Source organism: Mesoplodon bidens (genome assembly GCF_964165515.1).
Source record: "Mesoplodon bidens genome assembly, chromosome: 16".
Taxonomy (NCBI): Eukaryota; Metazoa; Chordata; class Mammalia; order Artiodactyla; family Ziphiidae; genus Mesoplodon; species Mesoplodon bidens.
The window spans coordinates 31,654,682-31,679,061 of record NC_138173.1 but is presented as its reverse complement, the minus strand read 5'-3'; the positions used below and the strand labels follow the sequence as shown (position 1 = coordinate 31,679,061).

The 24,380-nt window shown below is 35.7% G+C and overlaps 1 protein-coding gene across 1 annotated transcript; it reads right to left on the bottom strand.

The window, feature by feature from the left end:
* Nucleotides 1–21,884: 21,884 nt before the first annotated feature.
* LOC308630229 (lysine-rich coiled-coil protein 1-like) lies at nucleotides 21,885–23,330 on the bottom strand. Its single transcript, XM_081258718.1, has 2 exons — nucleotides 23,247–23,330; nucleotides 21,885–22,765 (listed from the first exon to the last, which is right to left on the bottom strand). Exon 2 carries the CDS (start codon nucleotides 22,744–22,746, stop codon nucleotides 21,973–21,975), a length of 774 nt encoding a protein of 257 aa, XP_081114844.1. The 5' UTR covers nucleotides 22,747–22,765; nucleotides 23,247–23,330; the 3' UTR covers nucleotides 21,885–21,972.
* Nucleotides 23,331–24,380: the final 1,050 nt, after the last annotated feature.

Here is a 24,380-nt window from a genome sequence, read left to right as displayed (position 1 = left end):
GTTAAATTATACTAACACATGAATTTTATCCTAAAAGACTTTGGGAGACATTTAAATATTTTAAGTAACTAAGTATCATGTTAACATATCCTTGTCAACACTTGGTATTGTCAATCTTTTGTTTTAACTTTAGCCTTTCTAATGTGTGTATACTGATATCTAGTTATGGTTTTCATTTGTATTTCCCTAGTGACAGATGTTAAGCAATTTTTCATGTTTATTGACATATGTATCACTTTCTTTTTTTAAGTACCAATTTTTAAATTTGTTTTTCCTCTTATTACATTGTATGAATTCTTTATACATTCTAAACACAAGACCCTTTTTTGTAATACATGTTGCAAAAAAATTTTTCTCCTCACTCTCTGGTTCCTTTTTCTTTTTGCACCAGTGTCGTTCCTAGAGCAAACGTTTTTGATTCCTGTAAAGTCCAGTTTACCAATTTTTTATGGTTTGTGCTTTCTGCATGCAATTTAAGAAATCTTTCCCTACTTCAAAGTTATGGAGATTGTTTTCTTCTGCAAGTTTTATAGTTTGAGGTTTTCCATTTAGAACTATTATACATTTGGGGCAAATTTACAGATATAAAGTTGTTCTAGCATTACTTGTTACAAAGACTTTATTTTTCCAATTGAATGAGATTGGCCCCTTTATGACAAACTGAATGATTAAATATGTGTGGGTACATTTCTGCACTCCTTATCTTGTTCCATTGATCTGTTCCAGGTACATCTGTCAATTCCAAATGACCTTGATTGTTCTACCATTAAAAATTGCTCACCTTACTCAAAGTTTCTGGTATTTCATAAAAATTTAAGAATCAGCTTGTCAATTCCTACTAAAAGGTCTGCTAGGATGTTATTGATATCTATAGATTAATTTTAGGATAATTGGACTTTCAATCCATTAACACAGTTAATGGCTCCATTTTTCTATATCTTCAATTTCTTTGAGCAGTGATTCACAATTTTAGTATAGAAGTCTTAGATACCTTTTATTAAATTTCTTATTAGTATAAAATTATGTTTGGTGTCATTGAAGATAAAATTAACTTTATGATTTATTTTTAAATTTTTTGTTATTAGTAAATAAAAATACAATTGATTTTTACATATTGACCTTGCATCCTCAACTTCTGTAAGTTGACATATTAGTTACAGTAGTTTTTTATTTTTTGTAGATTTTGAGGAATTTGCTAGGTAAAATTATGTTGCTGAAGTGAAATTACATCTTTATTTCTGTTTTTCCAATCTGTATACTTTTTGTTTGTTTGTTTGCCTTATCATAAAGCAAAGATCTCTAATTCAATGTTGAACGATATTTGAAAGAAAGCATCCTTGTTGTAAGTGATGTTTCATTCCGTAGAAATTCTTTTAGCACTTACTGAAGAGGAGGTCATATGGTGACAAATTTTCTTCATTTTTATTTACCTAAATATATTTATTTTTTTTTACTTTATTCCTTAATAATACAGTTGCTGCACATTGAATTCTGCTGAAAGAGTTTTATTTTCCCAAGCTCTTTAAAAAATGAGCCACCATCATTTTGTTTTCTAATGAGAAATATGTTGACTTTCAAATCATCATTTCTGAATTATATAATGTGACATTTTTATTTGATAGCTTCAAAGAATATTCTTTATCTCTGTTATTCAGTCACTAGATTATGCCATATGTATATGTGGCTTTAATTGAATTATATCCTGTTTGGGGTTGGCTGAACTTCTTAAATTTGTATATTTATGTCTTTCACAAAATATGATAATATTTCAACCATTATTCCTTCAATCATTTTTCATGTCCTATTCTTTCTGTCTCCATTGAAAAGTAATACTTTCTTCTCATGGTAATTAATGAGTATCTTGTAAGCCTATACTTTGAGACTATGTAAATATATTGTGTCTTTTCATACATTCACTCATTAATTTTAGCATCTGCTAATGATTCTTGCTTGCAACTGATATTACTAAGGTGTTAGCTAAGTGATGTTAGCCAAATGGTAGTTTTCTTTTTCCATATTTTTTCTAGTTATTGATTAGTCTTTTACTATAAAAAGTAATTTTCCTTTCTCTGCTATTAGTTATTTTTTTTAGTTACTTATGTATCAACATATATTCATGGATATTTATTTTATTCTGTGTGCTTTAAGCCATTACTATATCAAATATGGCCACAGGGAACTCCTACTTGCTTCTTGTGTCCTTTGGACATGGTTCTATCATTTATTTTTCAGCTCTTACTTTACTCCTGGCACCAAAGGGTGGTTCAGTCTCATCTTGTTTTTTCTCTACCCCAACATTGAAATCATCTATTTCTCTAAGAAGCTTTCATTTTATTTTATTGGAGAATGACAATTAGAAACCCAAATCTTGTCTTGTCACTAGGTGTCCTCATGGATATTAAAGTGTCATTGCTTTCAGGCCCTCTCAGCATACAGTATCTCTATCTGTATCTATCACTTCCCAAATGAGATGCATGCATTTTTCTGGCCTTATTGAACTAAATTATTGCCCTAGTTATGAACTTCAGTACAGTGTTGAAAAGAAGTTGTGAGCAGTAATTAACTTAGTTTTCCCCCCAAACCCAGGGGCTATTTGAAAACTCTAGAGTTATTCTTGTGAGATATAAATTGAGGAACTTGTAGGGGGTGGTAGAATTGGCATCTGGTAGACAGAAGGCAGAGAGTCTGCTGAATATTGTACAGTCAAAGGACATCCTGACACAGCAAAGAATTATCTAATCCAAAATATCAGTAGTGCTGAAGTTGACAAACCCTGTCTTAAAGAAAAGGCATTTATTTTTTTTTCTATACTATGATACTAACTGTTCACTAAAAACCTAGGGAAAGAGACAAAATAAATCTTACCAAAGTGTCACCCAGCTTAATCTCAAATTAGATTTTAATTTAATTTAGATGATCATCCTTCAACCTTTATGTCTAACTGAGGCAATTTCAAAACCTATAATGTGGAATAAAACAACATATTCCACATTCAGCACCAACCATACAAGTAGCCTGGAAAATATATCTGATATTCAAAAATAAAAATAAACATATTAGGGGAAACACCCACAAGTATTCAAAATATTGGAATCAGTGTACAAGAAATTTAAAAGAGATATAAGTAGTATGTTCAACAAAAAGAGAAAAAGAAAAAAAAGAGAGAAAAAGATAGATAGTGAAATAAACTTACGGCAGAATTGGAATAGGTAATCGAAGTACAATAAATATTTGGAAATAAACTATTAAAAATCTAAAATTAGAAACTCAGTGGATGGGTTTAATAACATATTAGGCAAATAAAAATGTAAGAACTTTAAATGGAAACACACGTCAATAGAAATTATCCAAAGCACAGAGTTTGGAAAAAAAGAAAAATAAAAGAAATATAGGAGAGACATATGAGACATAGTAAAAAGAGAATATATGTGGAATTAGAGTCCCAGAAGAGTAATGAGAGATATGTAACCATAAATATATGCAGAAATAATGGAGGGGAGTTGTCAAGAAGGCAGAGTGGGAAGACCATGAACTTACCATCTTCCAGGGGCACTCCAAAATTACAACTATTTTCAGACCAACCATTGATAAGAGCTATGCAAACACTAGCAGAAAAGATTTTCCACAAAGGTATAAAGCAGGAACCACAACAAGAACAATAGAAGTAGAGATGCAGTATACTCAAGACCCACATTACTGGGTAAGCAAATCACAAATGAGAAGATAATCAGAACTGTAGATTTTCTTCCCAAATAGTGAGAGGTCTGAGCCCACACTGGGTTCCCCAGCCCAGGGTCCTGCACCAGAAAGAGAAGACGCCAGAGTATCAGGCTTTGAAGGCCAGCAAGCTTGTGTATAGGAAAGCTGGAGGGCTATAGGAAACAGAGATTCTGCTTTTAAAGGGTACAGGCAAAATCTCACTTAATCTAAGACCCAGTGCAGAGGCAGTAATTTGAAAGAAGCCCAGTTCAGACACAGTTGAGGATCTGGAGGAGACTCCTAGAGAGACAGTAGGCAACTGGAACTCTACCTGGGGATAATGACTCAGGTGGCATCAATTTTGGGGAACTTGTACTACCACAGGGACACTGGTGCTGTCAAATGCCACTTTGGAGTCCTCCCTCTAGGCTTTTAGCACTAAGGGCGTACCCATTCACCACCTGGTCAACACAAGTCCAAGGACACCATCTGGGGCCCAGCTGTACCCACCCTGGGACCAAACTCCACTCATCAGTGAACCAGAACTAGCCCCAAGATTCCCTGGGCCCTGGCCTATCCCACCAGTAGACTGACACAAAATTTGGAACACCCAAGGCCCTTCAGCCAGAGACCCTGGAACTAATTTTTGCCCAACAGTGAGTGAGTACTAGCACAAGGAACATCTGGGCCAAGACCCCTCCCTTTTCTCTCTGTCTTTTTCTCTGGGACCCCTACAAAGCAAATATTAGTACACTTGCTGTTGTGCTACAGGTCTCTTAAACTGTCCTCTTTCAAAAATTATTTTCTCATTTTTCTTTGTAGCTTGAATGATTTCCACTACTCTGTCTTCCAGTTCACCTATCTGCTCCTTGTATCATCTAATCTACTGTTGATTTCTGTGAGTGTATTTTTATTTATTTTTATTTCTCCCTGTGTTATATTTGGGTATATTCTTTTTTTTGAAATGACTTTTTGTTTGTTTGTTTTTTATTTTTAAATTTTTATTAGAGTATAGTTGATTTATAATGTTGTGTTAGTTTCTGCTGTACGGCAAACTGAATCAGTCATACATACACATATATCCACTTTTTAAAAATTCTTTTCCCATGTAGGTCATTAGAGAGTATTGAGTAGAGTCACCTGTATTATATAGTAGTTCCTTATTACTTATCTATTTTATATGTGGTAGTGTGTGTATATCAAGACAAATCTCCCAGTTTATCCCTCCCCTGCCTTCCCTCCTGGTAAACATGAGTTTGTTGTTTCATCTGTGGCTCTTTTTCTGTTTTGCAAATGTTCATTTGTACCATTTTTTAGATTCCACATATAAGTGATATAAGATATTTGTCTTTCTCTATCTGGCTCACTTCACTCAGCATGACAATCTCTAGGTCCTTCCATGTTGCTGCAAATGACATTATTTTGTTCTTTTTTATGGCTTAGTAATATTCCATTTTATGTATGTACCACATCTTTTTTATCCATTCTTCTGTTGATGGACATTTAGGATGCCTCCATGTCCTGGCTATTATAAATAGTGCTGCAATGAATATTGGGTTGCATGTATCTTTTCAGATTATGGTTTGCTCTGGATATATGCCCAGGAGTGGGATTGCTGGATCACATGATAGCTTTATTTTTAGTTTTTATAGGAACCTACATACTGTTCTCCACAGTGGCTGTACTAATTTATATTCCCCTCAGCAGTGTAAAAGGGTTCCCTTTTCTCCACACCCTCTCCATAATTTATTGTTTGTAGATTTTTTGAAGATGGCCATTCTGACTGGTGTGAGGTGATACCTCACTGTTGTTTTGATTTGCATTTATCTAATAGTTAGTGACACTGAGCATCCTATCAATGTGCCTCTTGGCCATCTCTATGTCTTCTTTGGAGAAATGTCTATTTAGATCGTCCACCCATTGTTTGATTTTTTGTTTTGTATATTGAGCTGCAAGAGCTCTTTGTATATTGTGGAGATTAATCCATTGTCAGTCCCTTTGTTTGCAAATATTTTCTCCCATTCTCTGGGTTGTGTTTTCATTTTGTTTATATATTTTTTTTTTTTTTTTGCTGTGCAGCAGTTTTAAGTTTAATTAGGTCTCATTTGTTTATTTTTGTTTTTATTTTCATTACCTTAGGAGATGGATCATAAATGATCTTGCTGCTATTTATATCAGAGTGTGTTCTTCTTATGTTTTCCTCTAAGAGTTTTATAGTATCTGGCCTTACATTTAGATATTTAATGCATTTTGAGTTTAGTTATGTTTTAATTTCATTCTTTTACATGTAGCTATCTAGTTTTCCAAGCACCACTTATTGAAGAGACTGTCTTTTCTCCCTTGTATATTCTTGCCTCCTTTGTCATAGATTAGGTGACCATAGGTGTGTGGGTTTATCTCTGGACTTTCTATCCTGTTCCCTTGATCTATATTTCTGTTTTTGTGCCAGTACCATATATTATCAGGATGGTAGCTTTATAGTATAGTCTGAAGACAGGTAGCCTGATTTCTCCAGTTCCATTTTTCTTTCTCAAGATTGCTTTGGCTATTCATTGTCTTTTGTGTTTCCATGCAAATTGTAAATTTTTTTGTTCCAATTCTGTAAAAAACACTATTGGTAATTTGATAGGGACTGCTTTGAATCTGTAGATTGCTTTAAGTAGTATAGTCATTTTCACGATATTGATCCTTCCAATCTAAGAACATGGTATATCTTTCCATCTGTTTGTGTCATATTTGATATCTTTCATCAGTATCTTACAGTTTTCTAAGTACAGGTTTTTTCCTCCTTAGGTAGGTTTATTCCTAGGTATTTTATTCTTTTTGATGCAATTGTAGATGAGGTTGTTTCTTTAATTTCTCCTTCTGATCTTTCATTGTTAATGTATAGGAATGCAAGATATTTCTGTGCATTAATTTTGTATCCTTCAAATTTACCAAATTCATTGATGAGCTCTAGTACTTTTCCAGTAGCATCTTTAGGATTTTCTATTTATAGTATTATGTCATCTGAAAGCAGTGACAGTTTTAATTCTTCTTTTCCAAATTGGATTTCTTTTATTTCTCTTTCTTCTGTGACTGCTGTGGCTAGGACTTCCAAATAAAACTCCAACTGAATAAAATGGAGAGAGTGGACATACTTGTCCTGTTTCTGCCTATCTCCACTTCATTTAGTTGTTCTTGTATGTTTTTATTTTGTTCCTTCATCTGCAATGTATTTCTCTGTTATCTCATTTGTCTAACTTTCTGTGTTTTGTGCTCTTCTTTCTTCAGGCTGCAGGATCGTAGTTCCTCTTGCTTCTGGTGTCTGCTTCCTTGTGGGTGAGTTCTGGGGCTTGTGTAGGCTTCCTGGTGTGATGGACTGGTGCCTGCCCTTTGGTGGGTGGAGCTGGGTCTTGTCCCTCTTGTGGGCAAGGCCATAACAAGGGGTGTGTTTTGAGGTGGCTGTGAGCTTATAACAACTTTAAGCAGCCTATCTTCTGATGGATGGGGCTGTGTCCCTATCTTGGATGTTGTTGGGCCTGAAGATTTCCAGCACTGGAGTCTGCAGGTTTTTGGGTGGGTCTGGGTCTTGGTGCCAAAATGGGGACCTTCAGGGGAGCTCACTCTGATGAATATTCCCTCGGGCATCTGCTACTTGTGTTCTTGTCCCCACAGTGAGCTAGAGTTGACTTTTGCTTCCCCAGGAGACCCTCCATGACCCCTAGGTAGGTCTAGCCCAGGTTCCCATGGAGGTAGTACTTTGTACTGGATCCCAGTGCACTTGAGGCTTTGTGTGTGCTCTCCAAGAGTGGAGTCTCTGTTTCCTCTAGCCCTATGGATATTCTACACTCAATCACTGCTGACCTTCAAGGTTAAATGCTCAGGGGATTCTTCCTCCCAATGCCAGACCTTCAGACTATCTTGGAGGGCTATTTTATGTGGGAACATCCTTGTGTATCTTGCATGGGTTTAATATTTTTTGGTAGGAGTACTGTTTTTAGTATAGATGTCTGCCACCTCTTTCCTCAGTGTATACTGGCCATTATCCTCTTGCTAAGAGGTATGACTGATGTTGTAGTAGCCAGAGCCTGCCCTGGACATTGAGCAAGACCTCCCTTTGCTCTGTGAGTGTCACTGCTCTCAGGGGTGGGGTCTGTTACCTACTTGTTGGAGTAGAGGACCTCAAACCTGTTTCTTAGCTGTGTTTCTCATCTGCAGTGAGGTAGGAGGGATTGGATCACTCTCAATGGGAGACAAGCCACTGCGTATTCCTCCTCTGGAGCTGTTTACCTGTGGGTGTTCTCTGTTGTATCACCTTTCACCTGTTGTGGAAGCTCTCAGATTACACTGTTTGGGGCACTGCTCTCAGCCCCACCTCAACCATAATTATGCCAACAGTTGACCCTGGTATCTCTCAGCCTTTATTTTCACAGGCCACCAGCATAGATCCACTGAAGTCAGGTTCTGGGATTGGAGTAATCATGGATCTGGACATATTGTGGGCACTATGGGGGCAGCTCAGACTCTGGCCTGGCCCAATCCCCAGGTGTACATGCCCACAAAGTCTACAGCCACCAAAGTTAGACCTATCTTGGCTGCGGAAGCACTCGTTGTCTGTTGAATTGTTCTGGAGGCACTGAGTTTACAAAGCCATTCATGGGGGTGTCAATCCATGGTTTGCACAGCTGCAAAGAGAGATTTCAGCTTTTCTTGCTTAGTTGCATGGCCCCTGGTGCTCAGCTGTGGTTTCAGCCCCACTTCTGCCTGTGGGCCACCCACATGGGTCTGTTCCCAAGGCTGCCTCAGAGCACACAAATCCACCCTATCAAGGAGGGGATATGGAGGAGACAGTGTCCAGCAGTGCAAGAGAGTCCACCCCAGCAGGGACAAGGCACAGAGGAAAAGGCAGTGGTTGCTGGGGTTTTGAGAGCTTCCACTGTGGCTGGGATGGGACAGAGGAGGAGGCAGGCTGCCATTTTCAAAAGAGCACCTGCCCCATTGGGAACCCTTCCTAATGCCCAGGGAAGGAGGGGTTGCAGTGCTGGGACAGAGGCTGCGATGCTGACCTTGTCCTTTGTGCATCACTCAACAATGGCACTTTACTTCTAAGGCATTCCAACTTTCCTCCATGAACATTACTGTTTGAGGATTTCCTCACTCCCATGCCTTAAGGCCGTCTCCTTGTATCCAACAGCAGTCCCCTACCCAGGTCTGCTCTCCAAGCCCATGTCCCATCAGCCACTAAATTTCTGCAGCTATGGACACATCTCTCAGGCTGGGGCAGGCAGGGCTGTGGTAAACACCATCTGTGTAGGTCTCATTGTGTCCTGTCTGCCACAGACCAGTTGCTGCATTCTCCTCCAATAGATCCTGAAGCTCCCAAATGATCTCCCAACTGGTTATGGGGCTTCCCCAGATGTAGGAACCTCTCCTCTCCTTCAGCTCCCCACCAGGGGTGTAGGTTCTGTTCTGCTTCCTCTTCTCTTCCTTTCCCCTTCTTCTTTCTTTCACCCTACTCAGTTAGGCATGGATATTTCTCGTCCTTTTAGTGTCCAAAGGCCTTGGTTACTGTTCAGCAGGTGCTCTGTGAGAATAGTTCTATTTATAGATGTATTATTGATGTGTTTGTGGGGAGAGATGAACTCCATGTCATCCTACTCCTCTGCCATCTTGACTTCTGGGTGTATTTTTAATTTCAGTTATTGTATTCTTCACCTCTGCTTGGTTCTTCTTTATATTATCTAAATGTTTGTTAAAATCTCTCTGTGTTCATCCATTCTTCTTCTAAGTTCATTGAGCATCTTTATGATCATTACTTTGATCTCTTTACTGGATATATTGTTTAGTTCTTTTTCTGAGGTTGGAATATATTCTTCTGGCACCACATTTTGCCTAATTATCTGCTTATTTATATATACTAGGTACATTTATTATTTTTCTTAATTTTGGAGAAGTGGCCTCATGTAGGAATTGTTCTATGGGACTCAGCAGCACACTCCCATCTGGTCACCAGAAATACATACTTTAGGTGTACCTCCTATACAGGCTATGTGGGACCTTCTATTGTAGTGTGGTAGAGTACTGTGAGCACACTGTAGGCAGGGCTGGCCCCTGGGCTGGTTGGCTGCCAGGCCCTGCCTTGTTTGGTGGATGCCTGCCTGCTGGTGGTTGGACCCATGTTCTGGCTCTGAAAGTCAAAAGGCATGTTTAGCAGTAAAGTAGATGACACATACTAATACTTACTTTATAGGTATCTCAGAGGATAAAAAGAGAGAGAAAAGGGAAGAGAAATTATTCAAAGAAATAATAGCTGAAAACTTTCCTAACCTGGGAAGGAAGCAGACATCCAAGTCTTGGAAGCTCAAAGCAGAATGCCAAACAAGATGAACCCAAAGAGACACACACCAAGAAAATTTGTAATTAAAAGGGCAAAATTAAAGATAAAAAGAGAAATTACAAGTAACAAGAGAAAAACAATGAGTGACATAAAAGGAAACTTCCATGAGGCAATCAGCTGACTTTTCAGCAGGAAATTTGCAGGCCAGAAGGGAGTGGCATAATATATTTAAAGTGATGGAAGAAAAATCCATACAACCAAGAATAGACTACCTGGCAAGGCTATCATTCAGACTTGAAGGAGATGTCAAAGGTTTTATGGACAAGAAAAGCTTAAAGAGTTCAGTACAACTAAACTGGCTTTACACGAAATGTTAAAGGAATGTCTCATAGTGGAAAAGTCCACAACTAGAGATATGAAATTTACAAAAGGAAAAATTTCATTTTTTTTAAGCCTACAGCACCTCGTATTCCAAGGCAGTCTCCCATCCATGTACTAACCAGGCCAACCGTGCTTAGCTTCTGAGACCAGGAAAGGTCAGGCACTTGCAGGGCGGTATTATTATAGGGAAAAATTTCATTGGTAAAGACATGTACACAGTAAAAGGAGTAGATCAATCACTTATAAAGCTAGTAGGAAGGTGAAAAGACAAAAGTAGTGAAATCATCTATATCCACTAAAAGTAGTTAATGTCTGCAAAAAGAATATAAAATATGATGTCAAAAACATTAAATTTGGAGGTTGAGTAAAAATTCAGGGTTGTTAGAATGCTTTCAAACATAAGAGATTATAAACTTAAAATAACCATGCATATATATATATATATATATATATATATATATATATATATATAATATATTTATATATATATACATATATAAGTTTATATATATATATATATATATATACCATGATATATATATATATATATATATATATATATATATATATATATATATATATATATCGCATGGTAACCACAAACTGAAAACCTATAATACATACACACACACAAAAGAGGAAGAAATACAAACATAGTATGAAAGACAGTCATCAAATCACAAGGGAATAGAGCAATAAAAGAAGAAAAAAAACAAAAAAAGAACTACAAAAACAACCTAAAAATGATTACCAATATGGCAATGACTACATACCTATTAATCCTGAAAAGTAACTGGACTAAATGCTTCAAAATATAGAGAGTGGATAAATGGATAAAAAAACAAGACCTATGTATATGCTGCCTAAAAGACTCACTTCATCAGATCCAAAGACACACACATACTGAAAGTGAGAGATGGAAAATTATTCCATGGAAATGAAAATGAAGAGCAAGAAGGAGTAGAAATACTGATATAACACAAATTAGAATTTAAGCAAATAATATAACAAGAGACAGAGAAGGACATTACATAATGAGAAAGGGATAAGTTGAATAAAAAGATATAATGATTATAAATATATATGCACCCAAGAGAGGAGCATCTAAATACATAAAACAAATATTAATAGAAGTAAATGGAGATATTGACAGTAACACAAAATTGTAGGGCACTTGAACAACCCACTTACATCAATAGGCAAATCTGAAAATCAATAACAGAAAATCAATAACAAAGTTTAGGCATAGTAAGACATTACTATGATCACTTATATGCCAATAAAATGGACAATTAATAAGAAATGGATAAATTCCCAGAAATGAAAATCTCCCAAGACTGAATCAGAAAGAAATAGAAAATATGAAGAGACAAATATCCAGCAATGAAATTGAATCAGTAATTAAAAAAAAAAAACTTCAAGAAACAGGAGTCCAGGATCAATGGCTTCATAGATGAATTCTACAAAATATTTAAAGTTAACACCTCTCCTTCTCAAACTGTTCCAAAGTATTGTAGAGAAGGGAGAAGTTCTGAATTCATTTTACAAGGCCAGCATCACCCTGATACTGAAAGCAGACAACACCACCACACAATAGGAAGTTACAGGCCAATATCACTGATGACTATGGATGTAAAAATCCTCAATAAAATATTAACAAATTCAGCAAATATATTAAAAGGATCACAAACCATGATCAAGTGGGTTTTATCCCAGGAATTCAAGAATGATTCAATATCTGCAAACCAATCAAAATGAAACCTTCCATTTACAAATTAAAGAATAAAAATCACTTGATAATCTCAATAGATGAAGAGAAAGCTTTTGACAGAATTCAACATATATTTATGATTAAAACTTTCAACAAAGTGTGCATAGAGGAAACATATTTCAACATAATAAATGCCACATATGACAAGCCCACAACTAATATCATACTCAACAGTGAAAAGCTGAATGATTTCCCTCTAAGATCAGCAGCAAGACAAGGATGTCCACTCACCACCTTTATTCAACATAATATTGGAAGTTCTAGTCACAGCAGTTAGGCAAGAAATAAATGGCATCCAAATTGAATAAAAGAAGTAAAACTTTCAATCTTTGTAGGTGACATGAATATATATAGAAAACCCTAAAGACTCCACTAAAAAAAACCTATTAGAACTAACAAATTCAGTAAAGGTGAAGGATGCAAAATTATTATACAGAAATCTGTTTCATTTATATATACTGCAAATTAACTATAAGAAAGAGAATTGCACCAAAATTAATAATTAATTAATTACCATTAATAATTGCACCAAAAGAATAAAATACCTAGGGATAAATCTAATCAAGGAGGCAAAAAAAAAAAACAATTGTAAATCTATGATGAAAAAAATTGAAGACAACACAGACAAATGAAAAGATATATTATACTGTGATCATAGATTGGAAGAATTAATATTTTTAAAAATATACACACCACTCAAGGCAAGCTACAGATTCAATGTAATCGTTTTCAAAATACCAATGACATTTTTCACAGCACTAGAACAAAAATTATAAAACTTGTATGGAGGGGCTTCTCTGGTGGCACAGTGGTTAAGAATTCACCTGCCAATGCAGGGGACACGGGTTCAAGCCCTGGTCCGGGAAGATCCCACATGGTGCAGAGCAACTAAACCCATCGGCCACAACTACTGAGCCTGTGCTCTCATGCCCGCAAGCCACAACTACTAAGCCCATCTGCCGCAACTAGTGAAGCCTGCGTGCCTAGAGCCCGTGCTCCACAACAAAAGAAGCCACGACATTGAAAAGCCCGTGCACCACATCAAAGGGTACTCCCCACTCACTGCAACTAGAGAAAGCCTGTGCACAGCAACGAAGACCCAACACAGCCATAAATAAATAAATTTATTAAAGAAAAAAATCTTGTATGGAAAGACAAAGGCCCTGAATAGGTAAAGTAATTCAGAGAAAGAAGAACAAAGGTAGAGGTATCATGCACCCTGTTTTCAAACTAGACTACAAAATATAGTAATCAAAACAGTATGGTATTGGCACAAAACAGACACATAGATCAATGGAACAGAATAGAGATCTTATGTGGTCAGTTAAAATACAATGAAGCATGAAAGAATATACAATGAGAAAAATATAGCTTCTTCAATAAATGGTGGGAAAATTGGACTGCTACATGAAAAAGAATTAAACTGGACTACTTTCTCACACCATACACAAAAATAAACTCAAAATGTATTAAAGACTCAAATGTAAGACCTGAAATCATAAAACTGCTAGAAGAAAATATAAACAGTGTACAATCTGACATCAGTCTTAGAATTTTTTTTTTTCTGATATGTCTCTTCAGGCAAGGGAAACAATAGTAAAAATAAACATGTGGACCAAATCAAACTAGAAAGTTTTTGTACAGTGAAGTAAACTGTCAATAAAATGAAAAATCAGCCTACTGAATGAGAGAAGACATTTGCAAACAATATATTGGATAAGACACAAATATACAAATAACTTGTACAAAAGTTATTTGTATATTTGTATCTTATATAAATAACTTGTACAAAATATACAAATAACTTGTACAAAACAACCTCAAGAAAACAAACAACCTGATTAAGATTGAGTAGAGGACTTGAATAGACATTTTTTTCTAAAGAAGTCATACACAGGCCAACAGACACATGAAAAGATACTCAACGTTACTAATCATCTCGGAAATGCAAATCAGTGAGATATCACATCACACATGTTAGAATGGCTTTCATGAAAAAGACAACAAATAATAAGTGCTGGCATGGATGGAGAAAAGCAAACTCACATAATCTGTTGGTGGAAATGCAAGTTCTCACACTCCTATAGAAAACGGTATGGAAAGTCCTCAAAAAATTAAAACTAGAACTGCTATACAATTCAGCAGTTCAACTTCTGGGTATTTTTTGAAAGGAAAAAGCCATTAGTTTAAAAGATATAGGCACCTCTATGTTCATTGCAGCACTATTTATATAAACCAAGACATGGAAGCAACAAAAGTGCCAATCAATAGAAGAATGGATAAAAAAATGTGGTGTGTGTGTATGTGTGTATAAAGGAATATTACTCGGCCATCAAATGAATGAATATCATTTATTCATCAATAATGAAACCTTGTCATTTGCTACAACATGAATTGAACTAGAGGGTTTAATGCTAAGTGAAGTAAGTCATACAGAGAAAGACAAATACTGTATGATTTAATTTATATGTGCAATCTAAGAAACAACAAAAGAACAAAATAACAAAACAGAAAGTGTCATAGAGGCAGAAAACAAACATGTGGTTGCCCAAAGTTAGGGGAATGGGAGGGATGCATGAAATAGGTCAGGGAGATCAAGAGGTACAAACTGCTAGGTACACAATAAATGAGTCACAAAGATGAAAAGTACAGTATGGGGAATATAGTCAATAATATCATAATAACTTTGTATGGTGACAGATGGTAAGCAGACTTATTGGGATGATCTTTTTTGTAATGTATAGAAATATTCAATCACCTGGATTGTGTACCTAGAACTAACATAGTTTTGTAGGTTGATTTTACTTCAGTTTAAAAAATATTGTTTAAATAGTATCAACGATAGTATGTAGTGATAGAAATCATATCAAAAAACATGAAATACTTGGGCATATGTTAAATAAAATTTGTTACAGACATCTATACTGAAAACTGTAAAACTTTTCTTAGAGAAATTTAAGAAGGTTTAAGTAAAGAAAGAAGTGTTAATGGATTGGAAGACAGCATCTGTTAAGACTTCCATTCTGCCCAAATTGACTTACAGAGTTAATTCAGTCCAAGCCAAAATCCTAACAGGATTTCACATAGAAGTTTACAAACTCATTTACAAATTTATGTGTTAATTCAAAATGTTTAGAATAGCCAAGATAATTTTTTAAAAAGTTAGAGGATGTATGATCCTGATTTTAAGGCTTGGTGTAAGCTAGAGTTTTGGCATAAAAAATTATTAGTGTGTTAAATAAATGAATGTTAAATATATAACATTTTTTGCCAGAGACCTGTTGTTAAATATTAACCAGTGTACTACTGGGAACAAGGGAATATTTTGGGTGGTGGAAATAATCCATATATTTACTTTAGTGATGGGTTCATTTGTCAAAAGTAATCAAACCATATAGTTAAAATGTGTAAATTTTATTGTATTCAAATTATACCACAATAAATTTGAGTAAAAACAACAACAAAAGAGATAATAGTCACTATATGCTAAATAAGGGTAAATTACTTGTCTCAAATTACACTCAAGAAATCCAAGAACAATGAGCACTCAATGACTAAGACATGTTCACTAAGGTGACCTTGCTCATAGGTCAAATGTGTACAGTGAATGGTGTGGTCTGCCTTCATATAGACTGAGAACACATGAGAGTAAAAATAGGGAGAAAAAAATCATACATAAACACTTTTCTAGTATATCTACATTTTAAAGCATATAATTTATGAGGCAAATGATGACATAATACATTAAAAATGAATGGAACACCATTAATCAGTATATGCACATGATTAAAAATTTTGGAGAGAATTAATTTATTGTGAAACCTACATTAAGTGGTAAGAATTGTAAAATGTGTCAACTTTTAAAAAATGCACAATGTTGAGAGCTCAGTTTTATTTGGGGCAAAATGAGTACTATAGCCTGGGAGACAGCATTTCAGATAGCTCTGAGAAACTGCTCCAAAGTGGCAGGGGGAAAGGTCAGTATATATGTGATTTTGGTGAAAGGGGAGTACATGCAGTCAAGCACATATTTTTTTGTAGAAGGTTTCTACTAGTCTCATGAACGTTACTTTTAGTCACGAGGATCAGATGTCACCATGAAGGATTTTAATGCTTTTCTAGATATGCAGAGATGCAAGAATTGAGCTCATAAAATTGGCTTCTGAAAATATCTAACTATCTGAAGACCTCTTTGGCCAGTCTTTTCCAGAGCACAGAGTGCCTCATTTCTGCTCTCCACCCTGAACTTCTTTCAGGGCATGTTGAAAGTCAGCAGTTGGAACAGCACATGATTTAATCCTTGTGGAGGTAGATGGCAAGTGCCAATAGCAAGTGCCAATTTGTAGTTGACAAATACATAACATGTTCCAGACACTCAAAGAATCTTTTGATCTTTCTTATCCATGGAATGATATTTGACTTCTTGTATTCTTACGAGTTCAATTTAACAAACTATTTTCATAAATAACAAAATTTAATTTACTATATTTTATCCAACATATTTGCTACACCCAAGACAATCTGAGAGTTCCTTAAATCATTTTTTGCATTTAATTTCTTCCCATGGAAATCAAGTAAAAAAAATAAATTTCTATTTGATGAACATGTAGTTTCTCAACCTCCTTGGACCAAGCAGAGAAAGAGGTCATTTTGAATTGTAATTTCTCCTGAGTAAATAGAATTCCATTGAGAAAATATGTTCAATGACCTCTTGGTAATGTGCCACCACATACTGCCAAAAACTCCTCACATTTCAGGGAAATGTAGAATGTTCCCTTACAAAAAAACAGTACCAAAGCAGAGTTATAGATTAAAATCCTTGTGGCAGACAATAAATTGTATTAAACCTGATAAGATTCTCTTCAAGGATAGAAATACAGGTTACTTCACTCCTGCATTCTTTTAGAAAATATTTTCTATAGAGATATTTTTTACAAGATTTAAAAAAAAATAGGTGAGCACATTGAAACTTCACTCAATTTTGGAGAAAATTTTACTTAAAGCAATTGTTGTCTGATAAGTAGCTAGACGTTATTATTTTTTAAAATTCTCTAAACTTACTTTGCTTTCAGTTGATTAATAAAATGCAAATACACTGACTTGATAAGTGTTGATTTTACATGGAATTATTTGTTTTTTAATATGAAATGGCAGCTACAATGAAATTCAATTTTTACCCCTAACATTGATCATCCATTGATAGTATGTTTATAAGTTTGTTTTGTTTTCATTTGCCACTGATTTCTATTATGTAGTTAGCAGGAGGAGTATAGTAATATGAAACATAAAACTGAAAAGTGATGATGATATATATACACACTTGGAATAAACAATGAAAAGGAATCTGAATGGTATGAATGATAGTCACCACAGTACAATAAGAAGTGAGTTTAATGACATGATTGCAAATATGTTATGCTTAGCTTTCATGGTAATCTGTATATTCAGAGGGCATTTTCTGTAGGTAGAGGCACAGTGATATGGAGCCCAAGTAAGCTGGGGAAGAAAAAAAATTATTGATCATTTGTTCATTCAGCAGGCAAATATTTGCTAAGAGATAAACATGCATGTTTATTGGTACATTGATGGCCATACCAATGTGAGAAACAGAGCCTCATTGTAAGAACAATTACAAGAGAAAATGAAAGATATGCACATGGTACCTACCACAATTCAGTAATCAAGGTTTAAGGAGGCATGCTCTTAGGTGGTTAATTATAAGAGGTGATTCCTGAGTTTAAATAGTTGGATACTACTATATGTGATGTGATGTAACCTTCACAATAACCTTAAGAATAAACTATTATTTCCATTTTATAAATGATGATATAGTGGTTCAATAAGGCTAATAAAATTGCCCACATTTACACTGCTAAACTGGTAAAGCTATCTAAGTTGAACGCTTTTACTAGTTCTAGTAGGCTACAATTGCAGTCCTATTACTGTATTGTAATTATTAGGTTATGTGTATCTGCTTTACTAAACTGTAAGCAACATGAGGGCAAGAAATAATACTCTAGGCCTAGCATCCAGCAAAAAGCATGTGTGTCAACTGAGATGGAGTTAGAAGTGCAATTGATTTGTTAAGAATTAGCCTGTGAAAGATTTAATGGAGAGGAAGCAGATCATTCAGACTGTGATACAGATATGCTGCCAGTGAAAGGAAAGGGAGAGAAGAAGCAGGATTGAGCAAGGAAACTTTCAGACTGCAATGCATATCTGACAATATTTTGAGCACACTGATCAGGAGATTCAGAGAAAAGACTGCCTATTTTGAGTCTCTATTTGGGCACAAATAGCCAGGTCCTAGTATTCCCATCATACTTGGTTTTGATTGAAGGAAGCCTAGGAAGAATCTGGCCTCAGCTCAAAACAGACTCAGCTCCACTGCAGGGGGAATAAGCTCCATGTAGCTTAATGGCAAGTTATTTTCTTATAGAGATCTGAGTGGTACCATTCCTTGGCTATGATAGTCTGCTACTGCATCATTTCATTGAATGAACTAATGAAGTTTTAGAAGGAATGATGAATAAAAATTGATAAAAGAAATTTTAAGGAAAGCATTTTGAGTGGAAATTATTTTCAAGGAGGTAAGGGAGAAGAGGTTAATAAAATGAAAATTTAAATAAAAATTGTCTTACTAGATAAGCCTAAAACGATCATATGAATTGGAAAGAATAAAGCTGAGTTGCTAAATAGAAAATAGAAACAAAAATACCAAGAAAGGCATCAAGAAGTCCAAATGATTTTGTTGGAAAACGAAGTGACTATCATCTGTTAAAAATAAGACTTATTTAACATGAAAGGTAATAGATATTAATATTATGAAACTTCCCTAGAATGACAGAGAATATTTGTCAGAAACCATGAATAAATATTGCATAAAATGCTAAAATCATTCTCATTTTAGACAAGAGAAGGAAAGGATGCTTATTGTTATTGCTCTTACTTTATATCATTGACCTTCTGGTCAACACCATTAAGAAAAAGGAATAAGGGAAATAAATGCTGGAAATGAATCATCAAATCATGATTACTCACAAATACTATGAATGAATACCTAGAAAACTGAAGAAATTCAAATGAAAATTACAGAACCAGTGACAGTATATAAAAATGTGGTAAAATACTTTGAAAAATAATATATACATAAATATACATAAAGTGATAAAAAATTAAAAGGAAAAACTCATATTTCACTGTTACTAAAATAATTTATAGAAAAACTGTAAAATTCCAAGGTTAAACATTACATGAAAATTTAATATGAATGAATAAAATCGTAAGACTTTCTTGAGGGGTATATGAGATCAAATTGTTGATATATTTAATGTATTTTCAATCAAAATATTAACTATTTTGAAGAGGTATTGACATGTTGATAAATTAACCTTAATAATATGGAAAAAGTCATAAGAAAATTAATAAGGATATATTATTTATTATTTTTAAAACATTAAACACTATCTTGTTATAGTAACTGAAACTGCTTTTATTGTATAATAATATAAAATTAAGGGGAAATCATTATGTATGAGCAGAAATTTAATACATGATAAAGGTAACATTTCAAATTGGGAGGGGGAAAAATTTCTCAGTAACTAGTATGTGCTTTATCATTGCTCCAGTTGAGAGGGATCTATGGCTATTTGTCTTCAGTGTGATGTAAGTATGGATGTGAAGGGTATTTCCTTCCACACGATTATCACATTCTATAGGTTCAGGGACCAACTTTGTCTGTTGAGAGTTCATTGATACCCAAAGCCATTAAAAAGAAGATTTCATTTAGACTAATCTGTATAGGGATGAACAAAATTTAAGAAAACACATTGGCCAATAGCTGATGTTTCTACACCATTAATGGAATATTCTCATGGATCCTATGAGAAAATAAGAGCAGATACTTCACACAGACAATTCATGAGTCCACTTTTAGTGCAAGCAGAGAAATCTCTGGATATTAAATTTATTATTCTTCCCATGGGTCAGTCTTGGTTTAGTTCTACTGAGATTGTATTCTATGACTGTCCCTTGGCTCCTCACTCTCCCTAAACAAAGTAAATATGTTTGGTCTTAGAGAAAACTTACTCTGATTCATATTGTAGAGGTTCAGAAGAGGCTTCCCAAAAGATGTGCCATATTGGCATGTGGATTATTTTGAGCTAAAGGTAATGGAGACCTAAGGGCTCAAGATAAACTACTCTCTGTTCCTTAATTACCTAGAATAATTTAAATTCTGGATTTTTCCAGAAAAGGAGTTATAATAAGAGATAAATTTTATCTAAATGATGCCATCTACATGACAGTGCAAACTTCTAATTACCAAACTTCTGGTCTTCTTCTCATTGCCCTGTTCTTGGAAGCTCTAGTCCTCTATCCTAGTCCTTGTTCAGGATGGTATATATACCTCATTTTACCTTCTAGTTTTGAACCTCTCATGTATGTGAGATTTCCATACACACAAATTAAAATCTGATTTTCTTCTGTTAATCTGTCTCAGTCCCAATTTAATTCTTAGATCAGACAGAAGAACCTAGAAGGGTATAGGACATTTCCTTTCTCCCCAACAATATTTTTTTCTGGTCTAATCTAAGTTGCCTTGATTTTAAAAATCAAAATGCTTTTTTTTCAGTTTCTTTTTTTGCTTTTTTACTAAGAACATATTTTAACATATATTAAAAGTTATTACAATTATATTTGGAGAAATTCTAAATATAATTAAAATGGCATTTATTTTCACTATTTAGTTTTGAAAGATAAAATAATTGATAATATTCAATGTTGAAAAGAGTGTGGAAAATATAAAATTTCATATGCTTTTGGTAAAAGTTTGGTGTTCAAAATTTTGATGGAATTTGACACTACATATAATTTTAAATGTGAGTAATATTTTATCTCACAATTCATTTGTAGAAATGTATCTTACAAACATAAAGATTTCAATCAGTACACTTTTTATAAAAACTAAACTAAAACAAAACAAAGAAATCTGTCATTTGTAATTGCTTAAGTAAATTTTGGTAAATCACTGTACTTGAAAATTATGTAGGCATTAAAGAGATACATACATACAGAACTTAAATGGGAAAGTACTAAAGTATATTACTAACTGGAAAAATGAAATTGTCCTAAATTATGTATATAACGTGAACTGAGAACCACCCAAAGCCCTCTTACTTTCTCAAAGATGCTACTCCTCAATTTTCCCTTTTATATCCCACATAATCCATTTTTTCCCTTCTTAAGGTTCATTTTCATAAGACCAAAATATGTCAAATATCAGCAATTTTAAGAAAAGTAAGCCTTTCCTCACCCTAAGCTTCTTCTAAACAAGACCGAATTTCACTGCTACTTAACAGAAAAACACCTTGAAATAATATTATATTTTTCTCTTCTCCACATTCATATTGCTAGCTTAATTATTTCAGATATTTCTTCTCAAATTTTGTGTGTGCTTTGTTGAAATAATACAATACAAAACAGTTTACTGAGTAACTTGTGCCTTAAATTAACTTTATTTGAAATATGTGTAAATGAAAAACAAAACAAATAAAACATTTTGTGAGATAGGGATGCGATACCATTCAAAGGGTTATAAAATGCTGCACAAATTGAGAAAAAAAAGTGTTTAGGAAAAGAGTAGCTGGGAGCTGAGGAGGGTGTCCATCAACTGGTGAATGCAAAAATATAAAATACCCATACACCTGTTCACATGAAAAGAGCGATATGAACATGGACATCGTAAAACCAAGCTCCTTAATTATTTTTTCAGTTTAACCTCAGGAGAACCAATGCAAGAGCTTCAAAATCCAAGGATAGCCTGGTCCCAAAGCATGTCCTCTTCTGTCCTTTCTTTCCCTTGTTCCTTTTTCTCTTTTCTATGCTTATGTTTCTCTTTCTTAGAGGCTACATCTCGGCTTTTTTTCTCCTTTTGTTTCTTAAGCTTTTCTGTACTGACTCTGACTGTTTCCACCTCTGTTTTGTTTCTTTGGATGCTCTTGTGTTTGTCTAAATCTGTTTCCTCATAATCTTTCTTCCTCTTATGCTTGGGCCGCTCCTTTACTGGTTTTTCCCAGCCTTCCTCTGGGTGCCTTTTTCTCTTCTGATGTATCTGTTTATAACTAGTTTGATGGGCACTGGTACTGTTTTCTAAGGAGAGGTGCCTGTAAACTCCAGATTCTACAGTGTATGAGCTACAGTTATAGTCTTGTTGACTGAAGTTCAGGGCTACTGGTTTTCCTGAGAAACAGTCCCTGGTGAATTGACAGTAGCTCAGGGAGTCTCGTCTCAGTCTGCTGTCATGAGCTGGTAGCCACTGAGGTAAATGCTTCTCCACTGCTTGTGACATATTGCATGGTCTTTGGTAGGTCTGGATGGGTTCATAAGGGAGTCTTTGATAAAACATTCTACACCTGGGTCTAGAATCAACCTCTTCTTTGTATCCACAGGTTTCCAAATAATCCTCCCTCATCTTTCTGAAACAAGTCTTTGGCTCTAAGCCTCTGGCTTTCTGCACTTTGATATAATCTTCAAGTTCATCTTGAAAAGAGTCAGATGTCTTCTTTGAATGCTTCATTAGGTTGACAAGGGATTCTCTGTGGAGAAGATGGGAGAAAATTATTCTTACTATATTATTTTATGCTGAAGATTTCCTTTACTCTTGAAAAGGGTATCAAAAAACAAAATAAAGAAGTCCAAACAAATTAAAACGTACTTTGGCATGAAAGTTAAACATCATGACATTAAATGCCAAAAAGGAGCATCAGAAAGGTCAAATATTGCCTAGGCCACTCACAAATAATTTTATCTTTCTCAGAAATGGGATGAAGAGGGTAGAAAGGAGCTGACATATAGAATTCTTTTGTAGGGCTAAAAACATAAGGAATATAGGGGTACAACGACTTACACATCCATGGTGACTGGCCTGATCTGAATGTTCAAACAATTTCTAAAGTTCAGATTAGTCAATTTTTTTGTATACTGCTGTCTAAGAAAAGTAATAAACCATAGAGAAGTAACTTGATCTTTAAAATCTTCTGTTTACTCAAACAAAATAAAATGAACACATATACTCACCTGACTAGAGTATTGTAAGACTTAATAATAAAAGGATGTTTGTAAAATGGTTTGGGAATGCTGGAAATTAGAAATTCAGCTATGAGACAAAACTAATCGTAGGTATAGGGCATGAGGAAAGACGAGGGAAAATAGTTTTGTATCTTCTGAACACGGCCTTGGATTTCATTCCATTCCTTCTGATTGGTTAAAAAAGCGTTCTAGAATGCCTTCTGGTTTGTTCTCTATTAAAGGACTGGTGGGAGGGTTAAGGAAGGAAATGGAGGTGACAGCTGAGAGGGGGTAGGGTTTATGTAGAGAAAAGTTTCAAAAGAAATTTAAAGCAGATAATGCTAGTCTTTGCTTGTTTAAATTTCTTTTGGGGGGTGGGGGTAGTACAACTACTATTTCTCTTTCTCTCCACCCCACCTCAAATCCTGCGTTACAAATCTAGCAGAAAACGTACTCACTATGAGATGATAATGTGCTAGATATTTTTGTTATACTTTTTTGTTTTGGAGAAGCGAGGCGCCGGTTAGGGCCCGGGGGGTCGGTCGCGCCCTGTATTTCTTGGCAACACGTCACAGGCTTTAAAGCTGAATTCTGCAAACTCCCCGCCGTCCCGCGGCCGTCGAGGGGCGCGGGTGGGTGGACGCTGCGTTGGTGGGAGCCGAGGCCAAGGGTGGAGGCCGAGCCCAGGGGGTGGGGGTGGGGGGCGAGGAGGCCTCAAAGTGGGAAAGTGTCCCCCTTGCTTCCCGGCAGGAACCCGGGCTCCTCCTCCGCCTGCCATCAATCACTGCGACAAACCCATTGCCCCCAGTCTGGCTTCTCCCCCTGGGGGAGGAAATCCCTAGACCGAGTGTCCGCCCCCCGCTCACGGGCTGAGCGCACGTACTCGGTCTGCGCCGGGCACCCGGACGTGCGACCCCGCTCCGGGCCGCGCGCGCCGTCGCGGGGCGCACTTGACACCCCGTAGGCGTCCCCGCAGGTAGAACTCGACCAAAGTCCCTACCTCCTCCGCCGCGCGCGCCCGCACCCGCACCCCGTGCGCCCGCAGCCTCGGCGGCCCCTCACCACCCCCACCCCGGCAGAGGTCCGCTGAAGATCCTTGCCCGGAAGCCCACCCTGCCCCCGTCCCGGCGCCCCCACTCCCTG

What these genes read in the sequence shown, in the direction of transcription:
- LOC308630229 (XM_081258718.1), bottom strand. Translation starts at nt 22,746, where the DNA reads ATGAAGCATTCAAAGAAGACATCTGACTCTTTTCAAGATGAACTTGAA.